Source organism: Ceratotherium simum, chromosome 25 (assembly GCF_057802395.1).
Source record: "Ceratotherium simum simum isolate JZ-2026a chromosome 25, ASM5780239v1, whole genome shotgun sequence".
Lineage (NCBI taxonomy): Eukaryota > Metazoa > Chordata > Mammalia > Perissodactyla > Rhinocerotidae > Ceratotherium > Ceratotherium simum.
Genome location: NC_141924.1, coordinates 12,748,093 through 12,762,397, shown reverse-complemented (window position 1 = coordinate 12,762,397; position 14,305 = coordinate 12,748,093). Strand labels below are relative to the sequence as shown.

Here is a 14,305-nt window from a genome sequence, read left to right as displayed (position 1 = left end):
TAGATAGATAGCCGATAGATGATTGATATAGATAGAAAGATAGAACGATTTCTCATGTTCTCCTTTGAACCAACTTTACCATCCTACTGGTTCCCTCATTAATGAGTTAAATAAATCTTTGACATGTGCTCATAATACCTTTTATGAGAATCATGATTTTAACTATTTGAAAATTGTACTTTGACCCCATCACTTCCGTCTACCAAGGAAGTAAGCATTTGACCAGCCAGATGGGAGGAGAAGAAGCTCAGAGAAAGAATAACCAGGATTTAAACTCTGCCTTCCTCACTGAGAGGCAGCTGAGGCCGTCAACCTTGACTCAGCTCTCAGTAGAAACTCTAGGTGGTATAGGAAGAATCTGAGAATGTAGGAGCTTGTGCTCAGAACCACAGGGTACAGTAGCCCAGGTGGCACACTGCACAACTCCAAGAGTCTCCTGTCACACAGACTACAATGTGGACAGCGCTCCCAGGTGTTGTGCAGCATGGCGGCCCTGCTGGTGCTTTGCTCCCCAGGGCTCAGCAGGAAGACTGTGGAGCCTCTTGGAGAAAAGCAAGCCGACTCTAGCAACATGGCACGGGGGTGGGGTGGGAGGAGAGGGGAGACTAGCCCGGCTGGCTGAGGAAAGGAAGGAAAAGGTGGAGGGAGTATCCTTGAATGTGACAAAAATATCTCCAAAAGACCAAGTTTTAAACCCAAAATGACTGATGCACTTTGAATTGGCAAGATTCTTTTCTACCATCGGTGGACGGGGTGGCTTGTGGGCACATCGGATTCAATGACAGAGAAGCAGAGTCACATTTATGCACAACTAAACCTGCTTCTCACTCTCACACCCCACACAGGAAACACACACACACTCCTGTGCAACACACACACACACACACACACACGTGCGCACAGGCCCCAAGCCTTGCTCAGGACCCATCAGCGAGTCCACCGCGGCGGCCCCTGGTGACTCTAAGCCAGCGCACCCTGCACCCACCAGAGAAGCCACATGGCCCCTGACACTCGACCAAGCCAAGAAAAGCACCAACTCAAGAGGAAACGAGGGAACACAAAAGCGGCATACCCAGCGTGGAATTCAGGGCAACTATGTCTTTCACGCTGGCTTCTGTCAAAAGGAAACGAACAAACAAAGGAACAAAGACAAAACAATAAATAAATAAAATGAAATAAAAAATTAAAATAAAAATAGAAGAGCCCATCAGAGCCAGCCTGTCTGAGATTGACCCCGCATGCTGACTCTCTGCCCTTGCCTGTCCCTCAGTCCTGGGGGCCTCCCGGGTCACTCGGGGGCCCCCCCCGGGAGCATCCCAGCTCTGCATCCCTAGCAGCCGTCTCGGGCCTCGCCAGACCGTCCCATGTCCCTGTCCCCCAGTACTGACCTAGGATCACGAGGCCCTCGGGGTCCAGCTCATACTCGGCCCTGTAGGGAGCAGGGGCTGAGCTGTTGGCCGTGGAGAGCAGCTCCTCCACCAGCAGTGCCCGCACCACCTCGGGGCTCAGCATCGGCCGGCGGTGCTCCGGGATTTGGAGGATGAACCAGAAGAAGCAGGTGAAAGGTCCCTCCCTAAGGCGGGCAGAAGTGAGAGGGGCTGGGGGTGGAGCCCGAAGTCTGGCCCCTGCCCCGCCCCTGGCTCCTGGGGGAGAAAACCAATCGTGGCTCATGCACGTGGAGTGCTTACTACCCCCCCCCCCAGGGGAATGTTCTCCACCTTCATGGAGGCCTCCTAACGACCTCTGAGGGAGGCGCTCTCAACATGCCCATTTTACAGGTGGGGACACTGAGGCACAGGAGGTTAGGTTGACGCCACAGACCATGTCGTAAGTGTCAGAACCAGACGTGAATGGGACAGCTGGGCCACCCCCCTCTACGACCTCTGTGGCCTCACCTAACTCATGCCGGGCCCTTGAAAAGCACGTCACAGCCATGGTCTAGTGGAATCCCTACCCCACCACTGTGCCCGTTCTATAGACGAGGGAACCAAACCCAGTGAAGGGAGGCCACACACAGGAGCCGAGTTTCCACTCCATGCCTCAGTTTCCCCATTTATCAAAACAAGGGCATTGCATCAGAAGCCTGCAGCGTCCCCTCCTGTTCTTCGAGTCTCGGGTTCTAGCAGGGGCTGTCGGGGGCCGGGCGACTCACCCGAAGGAGTAGACGGAGCTGGAGTTGTAGAAAGTGCCCAGGCGAGTGCTGGCGATGAGCTCCTTGAGCTAAAAGGAGGGGAGACAACAGCGCCCTCGTGACCCCTCCAACCTTGGGGTGCCCTTGCCCCTCGCGGCAGCCCTGCTTGACAGAGTCTTGCCCCTGCCCACACGGCCACACCAGGAAACAAACCTCGCACCTGTTCCGCCTTTACCCGCCCCCTCCACCCAGGCCCTGCCCCCACACCCCCTCCAGCTCTGGCCTCCGCCAGACCACCAACGGCCTCTCTCCCCCTCGCCACACGCCACCCCTCAACTCTCACGAGCCCCACTCGGCTCCCCAGTGCCCTCCTGCCGCCCAGCCGCCAGCCGCGGGAGCTCAGCTGGTCGCTGTTGGCACGTGGTCAGCCACAGTGCCCACGCGGCCGGAACGGCGGGATCGCATGCTCGGAAAGCACGCTGAAGGGCACACGGAGAACGTCCACGTCGTCTCACGTCAACCCCACGCCAACCCTGTGGGACAGGCACTATGATTGTCACCCCACTGCACAGAGGAGGAAAGAGAGCCTTGGGTGCATCTGCCACAAGCCGGTCCTGAGTGAGGGGCGCGAGGCAGGCAGCTTATTTCGAGGTGATTCTGGGGAACACAGTGGGGCGTGGCGCAGAGAGACTGGTAGGGACAGCCCACCGGCTGTGAAGGAGCAGGGAGAGCAGCGGGAAGCCGAGGCCAGTCCAGCAGGGAGACGGTGGGGGCGCCCTCAGAACTGCGCCCCACCGAGGGCCGGGGAGCTGGGGCGTTTATCCGCTGGCCCCATCTCTCACGGCTGAGGGCTGCTCCTGGGGGTAACTCCTCAGCACTTCCGGCCTGCGCTGCCGGGCGAGAGGGGAAGATGCTGGTGGTGGGAGACCGTCCCCAGTGCAGTAAGCCATTGCCCTGGAGGGCAGCCGAGGAGGGTGGCCCTAACTTTCCTAAGGTCACGCTCCTGCTAAGCGGCAGTCAGGATTTAATCCAAGAGCATGGACCCCAGAGTCCACTAACTTTCCCACCATCCTCTACCAGTCCCCTCCCATCGTGCCCAGAACGGGGCTCTGCTCCCGGTGAGTGCTCTGGATGGACTGACCAAGCGGCTTGACCCGATCAGGCCCCGTCCCTCTCCCTCCCCACCCCCATGTTCTTTCCTTCCCTCCCATCCCCACAGTCCTTCCCTACCATCTTCTGGGCTTTGGCAGTTTCACTGCGGAAGGCACTGGACTCCCGGCGGGCAAGGTCCTGGGAGAAGTGGCGATTGAGCACGCGGAGGCTGCCCGAGTACACCTGGCTGACCGTCACCTCCGCCCTGTACCCTGCCCAGGGAGAAAGCGGCCAGGTTAACCAAGGGCACAGACAGGGAGGGCTCCTGTCTCCCCCACTGCCTTCTCCTGCCCCCCGAACCCTCAGCTCAGCCTCCAGCGTCTTGGGCCTCAATGCACCAGCAGCATCATCATCTTTGTCATTGTCATCATCCTCATCCAAAGTTTATTTAGTGACACACTGGCCCCAGTGTGCCAGGGAGGAGAGAGGCCCACAGACGGATGGTGTCCCAGAGGCTCCCAGGCAGAGACTGACGCAGTGACCAGTCCAGGACATGGATGACATGAGGCCCAGGAAACCCACATCGCCCAGAAGGTCAAGTTCATGGGTTAGCACCTCTACGCATCCTTGCATTCACCAGGTTGTCCAGGCTGCACTTACTACATGGGGTACACTGGTAAATCAAGGCAGATGTGTCTCTCCGTGTGGAGCTGACGGTGGTGGGTAAGACAGATGTGACCCCAGTAACCACACAACATGCAGGATCCATCTGGGGGGAGCGCCTTCAAGGAGATGCACAAGGTGCTATTGAGGGGATGTGACAAAGAAACTGTACCTGGGCCAGGGTGACACTCCAGCTGAGATGGGAAGACTGGAGCATAAATGGGGAAGAGGGGAGGGAGGGAAGTACCTTCAGAGCAGAAGGAATAGCATATGCAAAGGCCCTGAGGCAGAGGGATCATGGTACAGACCAGGGCTAAAACCTGTTTGGCTGGAGAAATCAGATAGGGGAGGGGCAACAAGAGGCTGGGACATCAGCAGGGCAGGAGTTTGGTCTTTACTGATGAACAAGGGAAATCATGAAAGGTTCAAAATCAGGGACGACATCATCACATTTCCAAATAGATTCATAGCCCTGGGTTTAGACTCTTATTCATTCACTTATTCATTCATTCAACAAATATTTGTTGAGAACCTGCCATGTGTAGGGACTGGGCTAAAGCACTTGGGAATATATGAATATAACAATGAACAAAACAATAAGGAAAAAAATACCCTGTCCTTAAGAGCTTGTAGTCCAGCAAGAAAGACAGACAATAAATAGCAAACAGTGTACAATGTGTTAGAGGTGTAAACACTGTGGAAATCAGGGGCTGGGGGTGGGCTGCAGCATGGAGGCCAGAGAAGGTGGTGGCGTCAGCCTCGTGGATGTAAATCTATGGAAAGAGCATTCCAGGCAGTGGGACCAGCAAGTGCAAAGGCCCTGAGGCAGGAGCTTGTCTGGTGTGTTTGAGGAATAGCAAAGAGTGCCAGGTAGGGCCTTGGAACCCCCAGGAGGGCTGGGGTTTTGCTCTGAGTGAGATGGGAGCTGTGAGGGTTTAAGCAGAGAAGTTAGACGATTTGATTGCTTTATGAAACAATCCCTCTGCTATTGTGTTGAGAACAGGCTCTCAGGAGGCAAGGGCAGAAGCAGGGAGACCAGAGGGGAGCTCCGTCCAGGTAAGAGTGGTCCAGGAGAGAGGCGACGGAGCCTGGACCAGGCTGCGCAGTGGAGGGGGCGAGAAGTGGCTGGAGTCAGGATGTATTCCGGAGTTAGAGGTGGCCAGGTTTGCTGGCGAATTGGGGCAGGGGTGTACAAGAAAGAGAGGAGCAAGAGGGGGCAACTGGAAGGATGAAATGGGTGCCGACTGGGAGCTGGGGGGCGCACATTTGGAGGAAATGACGGCAAGCTGCATTCTGAACCGGGGGTGAGATGGCCCTTGGACATCCCAGTGGAGGGGCCCAGCGACAGGGTGGAGCTCGGGGGAGGGGCCCAGGCTGGAAACGCAAAACTGGGGGTCGTCAGGGTCTACAAGCATTTAAAGCCGAGGGCACGGCTGAGACCCTGAAGGAAGCGGGTGGAGGAGAGAGCTCCTCCCCCAGCACAGGACACGGAGGAGAAGCAACTGTGAGCTGGGGGGAGAAAATATGGGGCGCCCCAGGAGCCAACGAGGAAAGGGCTGCAAGCAGAAGGGGGTGAGGTGCCTGGTCGAGTGTTGCCAATGGGTCAGTGGGTCAAAGGCAATGAGGACTGAGGACTGGCCGTTGGGTTTAACAACGTGACAATTGGTCACCTTGACAGGCGCTGTTGGAGTTGTGGGGGGGCGGGGGCGGGGAGCGGGGTTGGAAAGGGTGCCGGAGAGGCTGGGGGTGCAGAGTCGGAGACAGTGGCACTTCGAGACTTCTCTTTCAAAGAGTTTGCTGCAAAGCGAGCAGGGAAGCGGAGGAGGCGCAGAGGATGTGCTGCAGCAGCAGTGGGCGCGCGCTTGTACGCTGACGATGGAGGAGGGGGGGACATCGCCGGAGCCCGGCCACCGCGTGGGTAAAGGGGGTGGGATCCTGGGAGGACAGCTGGCTTTAGACGGGCTGGGGATGGCTCACCCAAGGGGACGTGGGTGCAGCTGGGAGGGCATGGTGGCCGGCATCTAGGGGCTTCTCCTCCGAGTGGTTCCATTTTCTCATTGAAGCAGGAGGCAAAGTGGATGAGGGTGTGGGAGCTTCGGGAAGAACCATAAAACTGTCGCCCAGGAGAGCAGAAGAGGGAAAGGAGCAGGGAAATACAGGTGGGCAGCTTTCACGGCCAGGGGAACCAGCCCCCGCCCTCTCCTCCCCTGGGCCCCTTCCTGGGCCAGGCTGCCACTCAGACATTCACTCCTCACTTGGAGCTTATCCTGCTCCAGTGTCACAGGTCCCTCGTCCGTCCCCTTTCCAGGGTGGGCAGGGCCCATCTCTGATCATCTCCTCGCCCAACGCCCACTGCCTGGAGCGCGGCCTGGCCCGGGGCGGGAGGAACTGTTCAAACATCTCCTGAAGTGCCTCCTCCGCCCTTAATCCCTTTGGGGGGCAGGGGTTGGGTTCCCCAGCTCAGGCTTTGGAGCGTTCACCCCTGGGTCCTCAGCCCCATGGAGCACCCACCCCCTGGGGTGATTTACTGCGGGAGCTTAATCAGGGGAAATTAGACTCTGCAGAGAGAGACGAGTGGCAGGTGAGTTCCTGGCCCTCCAGCCCGACGCGCTGCGGTTCACCCTGAAGACTAATTATCCCGCAGCCTAAGGAGGCCCCGCAGCCCCGCGCTATTTGGGGCGCTGGCTTCCTGCCGGTGGTGAAATGCACACAGCTTCCACTCCCTGCCCGTGTTGCTCAGCTCTGAGCAGAATCACGATCCACTCCGAGTCATGGCAGGCGGCCCGCGGCAGACCCGGGCTTCCCAACGGCATCAGCGGGGGCTGTTCCAGACGACCCTTCCCTCCACCCCTCTGGAGCTGGGCCTCGGCTGACCTCCCTAAGGACTGCTCCAAAGTGGGCCCCCGTTCCTTTCCGTGGGCCTGAATTCCACCAGGAGATGTAGCCAGTAAGAACACCATCTAACGCCCGCAGAGTGTTGAATGGGAAGTCTCTGATCTCCTGAGCAGGGTGGGCTGTCCCTGCTCTGGCTCCCCGGCCCCTCAGCTCCTCTGTCCTCGCACATGCTGTGCTTTGCGGGGGCAGCAGGGGCCCTCTGCAGAGCCTGGCCCAGAGCTGGCGTATAGGAGGTGCTTAGTACCGAATGAATGAATGAATGAATGAGTCTTCCACAGTGTAGGGGGAGCGTTCTCACAGGCCCTATCTAATTTGGTTTATCCATTATTTCCCATGGCTAAAGAGCTGAAGGAGTGAGGTTTGGTCTCCACTGGTTTTACAGAAAGACATAGTAGGTGCCCAAAAGTGTTTATTGAGTGAATGAATGAATGAATGAACGAAAGGAAGGATGGAGGAACGGACCCAGAACATGGGCCTGTTGCTCCCAGGGCTCCAGGGGACTGAGTGAGGCTGTGACACCAGAGAGGGAGGCCAAAATCCAGGACACGGGGGAGGCCCTGGGCTCTGGACCCTCGAGGCCCCCTGTCACTCTGTGTTGAATTCCACATGTGCTGAGCTGGGTGTGAAGGCCGTCTGTGTGCATGGACACCCCCTGGGTGCCTGAGTCCTGTGTCCCCTCCCCTTCACCCCACTCGTGCTGGGCCCTGGAGACCCAGAGGTACTGAAGCTGTGGTCTCCCCCCGAGACGAGCTCCCAAGTTGAGCTTAAGTGAGCAGAGGCACTAATTGGTTCCAGGCACCACCCCACCCCTGGGCCTCCTCCTGCAGGGCCAGCTGGCTCTGAACCAGGGGCAACCCAGGAGGGCTGCAGGCAAGGGGAGGCAATGTTGACACTCCTTCACAAGGGTGCGGGGAGAGCACTCCTTCCCCAGCTGGTGGGAGCTGGGGGCGCTTGGCCTGAGCCCCAGGACCCGGCAGGAAGGTGCAGCAGCACTTGCATCTCATGGGACAGGAGGGGAGACTCAGAGAGAGGAAGTGCTTGCCCAAGGCCGCACAGTGAGTTGTAGGCATTGCTGAGCCTGGAATCCTGGTCTGTCCCGCTGTGCCCCCCACAGCCACCCCGAGTCCTCCCCACATGCCTCTCCCAGGTGGGCCCACGCGGTTACCTAGGAAATACCAGAGCAGGACCCCCACTGACGCCAGCACGACCAGGGCCAGCCACAGGGGCGCCAGGCAGAGGTAGTCCCGGGCTTTTCTCTTGGGGTCCTCAGGGGCCTTGAACATCCCTTCTGGCTCTGCCTCCTCGCCATCACCTCCGTCGCCCTGCCCGCCAGCCGCCTGGGGGGCCTCGGCCATGGGCATCCTGGCGGGGAAACAGACCAGGGTTGGAAACAGCCTGGCATTTGCAAGGGAGCCTTTGCTGAACACCAGCGATGCCCAGAGGAAGACAGCACCCCCGCCTTTTGGATCGGAGGATGCTAACACCAGGTGGCAGTGACTGAAAGTGGGCACGGAGCCAGCTCCTGGAGGAGGAAAGTGGGTCCCAGGGCAGCTCGCCCCAGAGGGCAAGCGGCAGAGCTGGACTCAGGCCGGCTCTGGAGTCCCCACCTTTGCACCCGCGTTACCCTTTCGGGGGTTAGAGGACGGATGGAGGTGTCAGTGCCTGAAGCCCACCCCCTCCAGGGGTTGTGCCCACAGAGGGAGCTGCAGTACACGGGGTGCAAATTTCTATAACCCAGCTCCTCGTGCCCTTGTCTTCCGTTCCACAGGGGGTTGCTTTTCCTTCCTCCTCGTTCTCCGTAGCAGAGCTTCCGACAACACAGATGCCGTCCATTCACTTAGCCCCGCCCCCAGAAGCCCCCGAGCCGCCGCTGCTCTGGGCCAGGGGCCTGCCCTTCAGGGAGTGCCGTCCCTCTTGTCTCCCCACCCACCCAAAGCCTCCTAGGGGCAGAGGCAGGAAACAGAAACTAATATTCATTTAGTGTCTACGCAAGACGTTTCACAGTATCACCCCATTCAATCCTCTGGTCACCCAGGGACATGGGGACCATTGTCGCCATGCGTTCTTCTTCCTCAGGCCCACCCTGTGTGGACACTTTACATGTATTATCTTGCTTAAACCTCCAAACACCTTTCAAGATTCTGCACCCATTGGACAGATGAGGAAACTGAGGCCCTGAGTGTTTTAGCAACAACTCAGTCCAGGGTTTTGCTGGCCTCATTTTCCCAATGTGAGTTAAATGTCTGGCACTCCCCAGAGAGGCTAAGCCACTCGCCCAGGGTCACAGAGCAGGTGAGTGGGGGCGAGCCCAAGTGTCTGACTCCCTGCTCCTTCCACTACTCTGGGCTGCTTCCTGTAAATGAGCTGTCAATGAACAAATCATGATTTAACAATAACTGAATGTCACCCCCCTCGGTGCCCCGCGCCTGCAGCTCTGCGGACGGACCCCACATGCAAACTTCTGAGTGATATTCGGCTTCTCAGGCAGGTTTCCCCACAGCACAGAGAAGGCCCTTCGCCCACTCGCCCACAAGCAGAGCAAGGATTCCAGACCCCTGAAAAGTGAGTCTCCTCTTAGCACATCCATAAATGCCCCTGGGGTGTTAACATGCATCCCCAGATGTGGGGGGAGGGGATTTCCTTCGGGCTGTGTCTTGGGATTTCACACAGCGGGCTTTCTGAAAATGGGGCTCCTCAGTGATGCTCAGAGTCCTCCCGGCTGGATTCCAAGGCCCCCGGCCCTCCTCCCTGCTCCCCTGCTCCCCTGCTCCCTGCCGTTGTTCCCAGTCAAGGGTCTCCAGCGTCCAGCCACAGTGACCCTCTTGAGTGGCCCCCATCTGATGTAAGGAAGGGAGGGCCTGCCGGTGATTCTCAACTGGGCACGGACTCCCTCCACGCCCTGACCAGAGGACACCTGTACATGTGGGGCAGGCCCTGCTGGCCAAGGGTGGTAAATATCCTGCCACGCGTGGGACACCCCTGCCCGCTGCCCAGAGTGCCCACAGCACCCCTGCTGAGAAACCAGCTGTCCCCGGAAGCTGAGAGGGGCGGCTGGATGGGGGAGAGCCCAGGTGGTGGGCCGGCTCCTCGCCCTCTCAGCCCCGGGTCCACTCCCTCTGCTGGAGGTGGCCGCACCCCTCTTTTACTCCTGAGTCTGGATCACCAAGGAGCTCTTTTGGGATGACTCACAGAGCTGTGGGACTCGGGGGCACAGAGGCGACAAAAGTTGACATTTATACGCACTGTCTCATGTAAGCCTTACACAGACCCTGTTGGGGTAGGTTCTTTTATTATCCCCATTTTACAGATAAGAAAGTTGAGGCACAGAGAGGTTGAGCAGCTTGGCCAAGGTCACACAGTTAGCTGCAAATCCAAGTCAGCCAGGCTGCAAACTCAAGCCATTTGTCTTCAGAGGAACGCCCTGACCCCTGTGCTCCACTGCCTCACACATCCTCAGGGTGCTGAGGGGGAAACTGAGGCTCGGAGAAGGTCATGGGTCCATTAGAGGAGGCACCGAGAGGAGCGGTCCAGGGTAGGACGCTCTGTAGGCCTCCCCCTTCCTCTCCCGTCCCTCAGGCCAGGCCTTCACTCCACGGATTTTGCCTCCCTCATGAACGCCCCTCGCGTCTGTCTGGGAAGAGCTTGAGCATCACAGAGGAGCCCGTTTTCAGCAAACACACTGTGTAAAAATCCAAGATTAGATGCAGCCCAAATGGGGCGCCCCATCGCCTCCCACCCGGACCCCTGGGGCAGCCTCCCAGCTGGGCTCCCTGCATCCCACCTCCTTCTATGGCTCATCCTCCACGTTGTCACCCGACAGCTCTGCCTGCCCACCTCCAACCGTTCGCCGGCTCAGAACCCTCTCATGGCTCTCAGCCACCCCCAAACCCCTTGCCGTGGTCCCCAGGACCCTCCATGGCCAGGCCACTGCCCGCGCCTCCTGTAGCCCTAACTTCCATCGTGCACATCACCCTGCAGGCCCATGAGACCCCAGCTTTGTGCAGCCACACCCTCTGCCTGAAGGACTGCGGGGACTCTTAGAGGCCGGCTCCAAGGCCACCTGCCCGCTGATGGGTCCCCGGGCCCTGGGTAGTAAGCTGCCACCTTCCCCAGGCAGCCCCTGGTCAGATCCACAATATGCCTGGCTTTTGGCCCTGTTCCTCTCCCCTACAAGAAAGGTGGGCCTGTGTCTTGTTCACCCCAGCTCCCCCTAGAACCCAGCACAGGGCCTGCCACCTGATGAATGAATGAGCCCCCAGACTCCAGGTGCAGTGCTCTCTCCCACATCTTGCTGCCTCCAGGAAGAAGGACTCACGGGGCTTGGAGCTAGGGCATGGATGATGGGGTCGGCCTATGTGGTCCTCAATTCAGTTACTGAGCTGCCCCATTTCTGTCCGGCGCCTGCTTGGTGGCAGGCTCTGTGCTGGGCATGGGGGCACATTGGTGAATATAACAGACCTCATACCCATTCTCCTGGGGCCAATAGCCCAGCAGGAGAAGGACAATTGTGACAATTGACAGTTGTGAAGATGACCCCACCACTCCTGTCTTTTGCCATTACACAGTGGCTCCTCTGTTGTTTCAAGAGTCCAGTCCATTAGAAAAGTCTGTGGCTCTACCTTCTAACTGTGCCCAGAACCCAACCCCTTCTTAGCACATCTCTGACTCCCACCATCACCCCGGTCAACATCATCTGTCATCTTCACTCCTGTAATAGCCAGTGGTCCAGCCACCCTCACTAGTGAATTCCCATACAACCACCAGGGTGGTCCCTTCACCATGTGCCCTGCTCACAAGCCTCACATGGCTCCCATCCACCTAGACCAGAGCCCAAAGCTCTTATCACAGCCCACAAGGGCCTACGTGTACGGCCCTTGCACGTCCTTCTGTCCTCTCCCTCCCTCTGCTGCAGCCACACCAGCTCCCTGCCAGACCTTCAACATAGCAAGTACATGCCACCTCAGGGCCTTTGCACCTGCAGTTCCCTCTGCCGGGAACGCTTTCCTTCGGTTTGCCTCATGGCCTGCTCCTTTACTCCTTCAAATCTTTGCTCAAATGTTCCCTCTTCAGTGAGGCCTTCCCTGACCACTCTCCTCCCTCTGCTGCATTTTTCTTCACGCACTTCTGGAGATCTTGATATACTTATGTGTCCTTTGTCTGTCTCCTCCCTGGCTGTAAGCTGCACAGGAGCGGGGGCTTCATTCTGGTCACCGCTGTGTGCCCTGCTCCAAGAGCAGAGCCTGGCACTCAGCACAGTCTCGCACCACACAGACCGCATATACGACGGTGGTGCCACAAGGCCAGTAGCACAGCGCCTAGGTGCGTAGTAGGCTCTACCATGTAGGTTTGTGTAAGTGCACTCTGTGATGTTCACACAACGACAACATCGCCTAGCGACACATTTCTCAGAACGTGTCCCCGTCGTTAAGCAATGCATGACTGTAATTGTTGTTGAACAAATGAGCGCTCAGACCCCGGTTCCGGCCCGCAGAGCTGGAAGGCATGCATGCACGTGTGGCCTGGCCAACTTCTCCTGCCTCCCTTCTCCCCGCTCCCTCCTTTCCCTCGTCGCACCCCAGTGACTATGGACTTCTGGGTTATTGATTCTAATAAGGACGATGGCAGAAAACTTCCGCAGATCGAGGGCTCTTCGCCAGCTCTGGGGGAAGAGCATGGTGCGGATTGTTCCCTGCGCCCTGCCAGCTCTTGCTCACGGCCTGCTTTCTGCTCCCTCTTCCTTCTGCCTGCGCTGCCCACCTCCTGACCTGGCCAGCTCTTAGCTGGCCCCTTCACACCTCAGCTCAGCTCTCACGCCCTCCCGGCGTGTCTCCCAGAGCACCCCGGGAGGGGCGGCTGCCCCTCTGAAGCGTCCTGGGCCTCCCTCCTCAGTGCAGAGTTCACCTGGGGGCATTCTGCGTCCCCGATGGTGAGCCCCTGGAGGGAGGGACTGGGCGCGCTGCGATTGCCATGGGGGCCTGGGCCCACCCTGGCACCTGCTCCTCACTGCCTCCTGCCCTCTGACACTGGAGGGTCCTGGGTCTGCCCGCTGGAGGCTGAGCTCGCCGGGGCAGGGCCACACCTTCTCTGGCGCGCCAGCCCTGTGCCGGGCAACTCTGCAAACCACACCGCAGCTCAGCCCCCAGCAGCCTGGGGTGTCTGCTTTGCTGTCTCTAACGGTTGGGGAAACTGAGATACAGAGAGATGAAACAACGTACACGAGGTCACTGAGCGCAGGGCCGAGCCGGGGTTCTTTTTGTGTGTGTGTGAGGAAGACTGGCCCTGAGCTAACATCCGTGCCCATCTTCCTCCACTTTATATGGGATGCCGCCACAGCATGGCCTGACAAGCGGTGCGTCGGTGCGCGCCCGGGGTCCAAACCCAGGCCGCCAGCAGTGGAGCGCACGCACTTAACGGCTACACCAGGGGGCGGCCCCATGGGATTCTGATCTAGGACCTTCAACTGAGGCCACTAGGGCCTCGAGTAAATCCTCTCTACAGCCACTTTGTGTGTCCCCGAGTGTGGGGACAGTGGGTGAAAGTCCCTGCCACACACACAGTCACGCTCATAAATACACACGGGTGTACACACACAGAGACACACTGTGGTACACACACACATCTGTGACACACATGCTCATAGATGCGTGCTTGCACTTCATACACACTTGCACACTCTCATGCACACACACACACACACACGGCCCTCCATCTTCAGCTCTGAGCCTGCGAGCTAAGGGCCCCATGTTTAGCACTGTGTGGGGCTCTGGGCCTGTCTCCTACACAGGAAGCCCGGGTGGGGTATGGAGGGGGCGGCATGTCCAGTCCTGAAGAGTGAAGGTGGGGTGATCAGCAAAGCAAATCGGGCCTCTCCCCTGCCCTGTCCCTGCCCCAGAGGCCACCAGTGCCACCTGAACCCCAGGCCTCCCAGCAACTGGAACCTGCAGCTCCTCCCCTGCCCCTGTGCCTGTCCATGCACCCGGCCTCGCTCCGCCCCGTCCTGCCCCAACCCCAGCTCCGTGGACCCCTCGCCTTCTGCTCACGCGCTCGCTCTCTGGCCGATGAGGCCCTGCAGACCTGGCCTCAGAGCGGGACAGATAGCTCAAGCCCCAGGGAGCCGGGCCCGGCTCTCAGAATGGACACCGTCACCGGGTCATTCATAGATCCTAGTCCCCTGTCCCAGAGGCCCCCGCTTACCTTTGGGAGTGGCAGGTGGGTGCCAGGCCTGCACGTAGGCCTCAGAGCCTCTGTTTGTCCAGGCCAAGGTCTCCCCACCCCCACCCGGCCGGCCTGGGCTGGATCAATGGCCCAGAGCCATGGCCGGGGTGTCTGGCCCTTGTCCCCTGTGGCCTGTGGCCTCAGGCTCCATGGGCCTCCTGCTGGGTCGGGACGGCACTGTGAATGAGCCAGGTAAACAGGCCAGAGGCAGGGGACAGGCAGAGCCCGCCCCGCCCGGCCCCGCCCCATGGGCACCGGGGAGGCTGGCGGGCAGGTGCGTGAGACCTGAGCTCTCCCCTGAGGCCCGTT

The 14,305-nt window shown here is 59.1% G+C and overlaps 1 protein-coding gene across 2 annotated transcripts in view; it reads right to left on the bottom strand.

The window, feature by feature from the left end:
- The window catches only part of TMPRSS6 (transmembrane serine protease 6), a 37,807-nt gene extending 23,706 nt beyond the window's left edge, over window positions 1-14,101 (bottom strand). Inside the window, exons 1-6 of one of the 2 annotated variants that reach the window (XM_014780954.2) lie at window positions 13,976-14,101; window positions 7,947-8,143; window positions 3,362-3,495; window positions 2,153-2,220; window positions 1,389-1,573; window positions 1,073-1,114 (exon numbers count right to left, since the gene is read on the bottom strand). In XM_014780954.2, the coding sequence (XP_014636440.1) occupies window positions 1,073-1,114; window positions 1,389-1,573; window positions 2,153-2,220; window positions 3,362-3,495; window positions 7,947-8,142 (625 nt within the window). In that variant the 5' untranslated portion in view covers window position 8,143; window positions 13,976-14,101. Of the gene's footprint in view, window positions 1-1,072; window positions 1,115-1,388; window positions 1,574-2,152; window positions 2,221-3,361; window positions 3,496-7,946; window positions 8,159-13,975 lie in introns of those variants that run through there. The other variant, XM_087448948.1, reaches the window with a different exon arrangement.
- Between the last annotated feature and the right edge of the window lie 204 nt (window positions 14,102-14,305).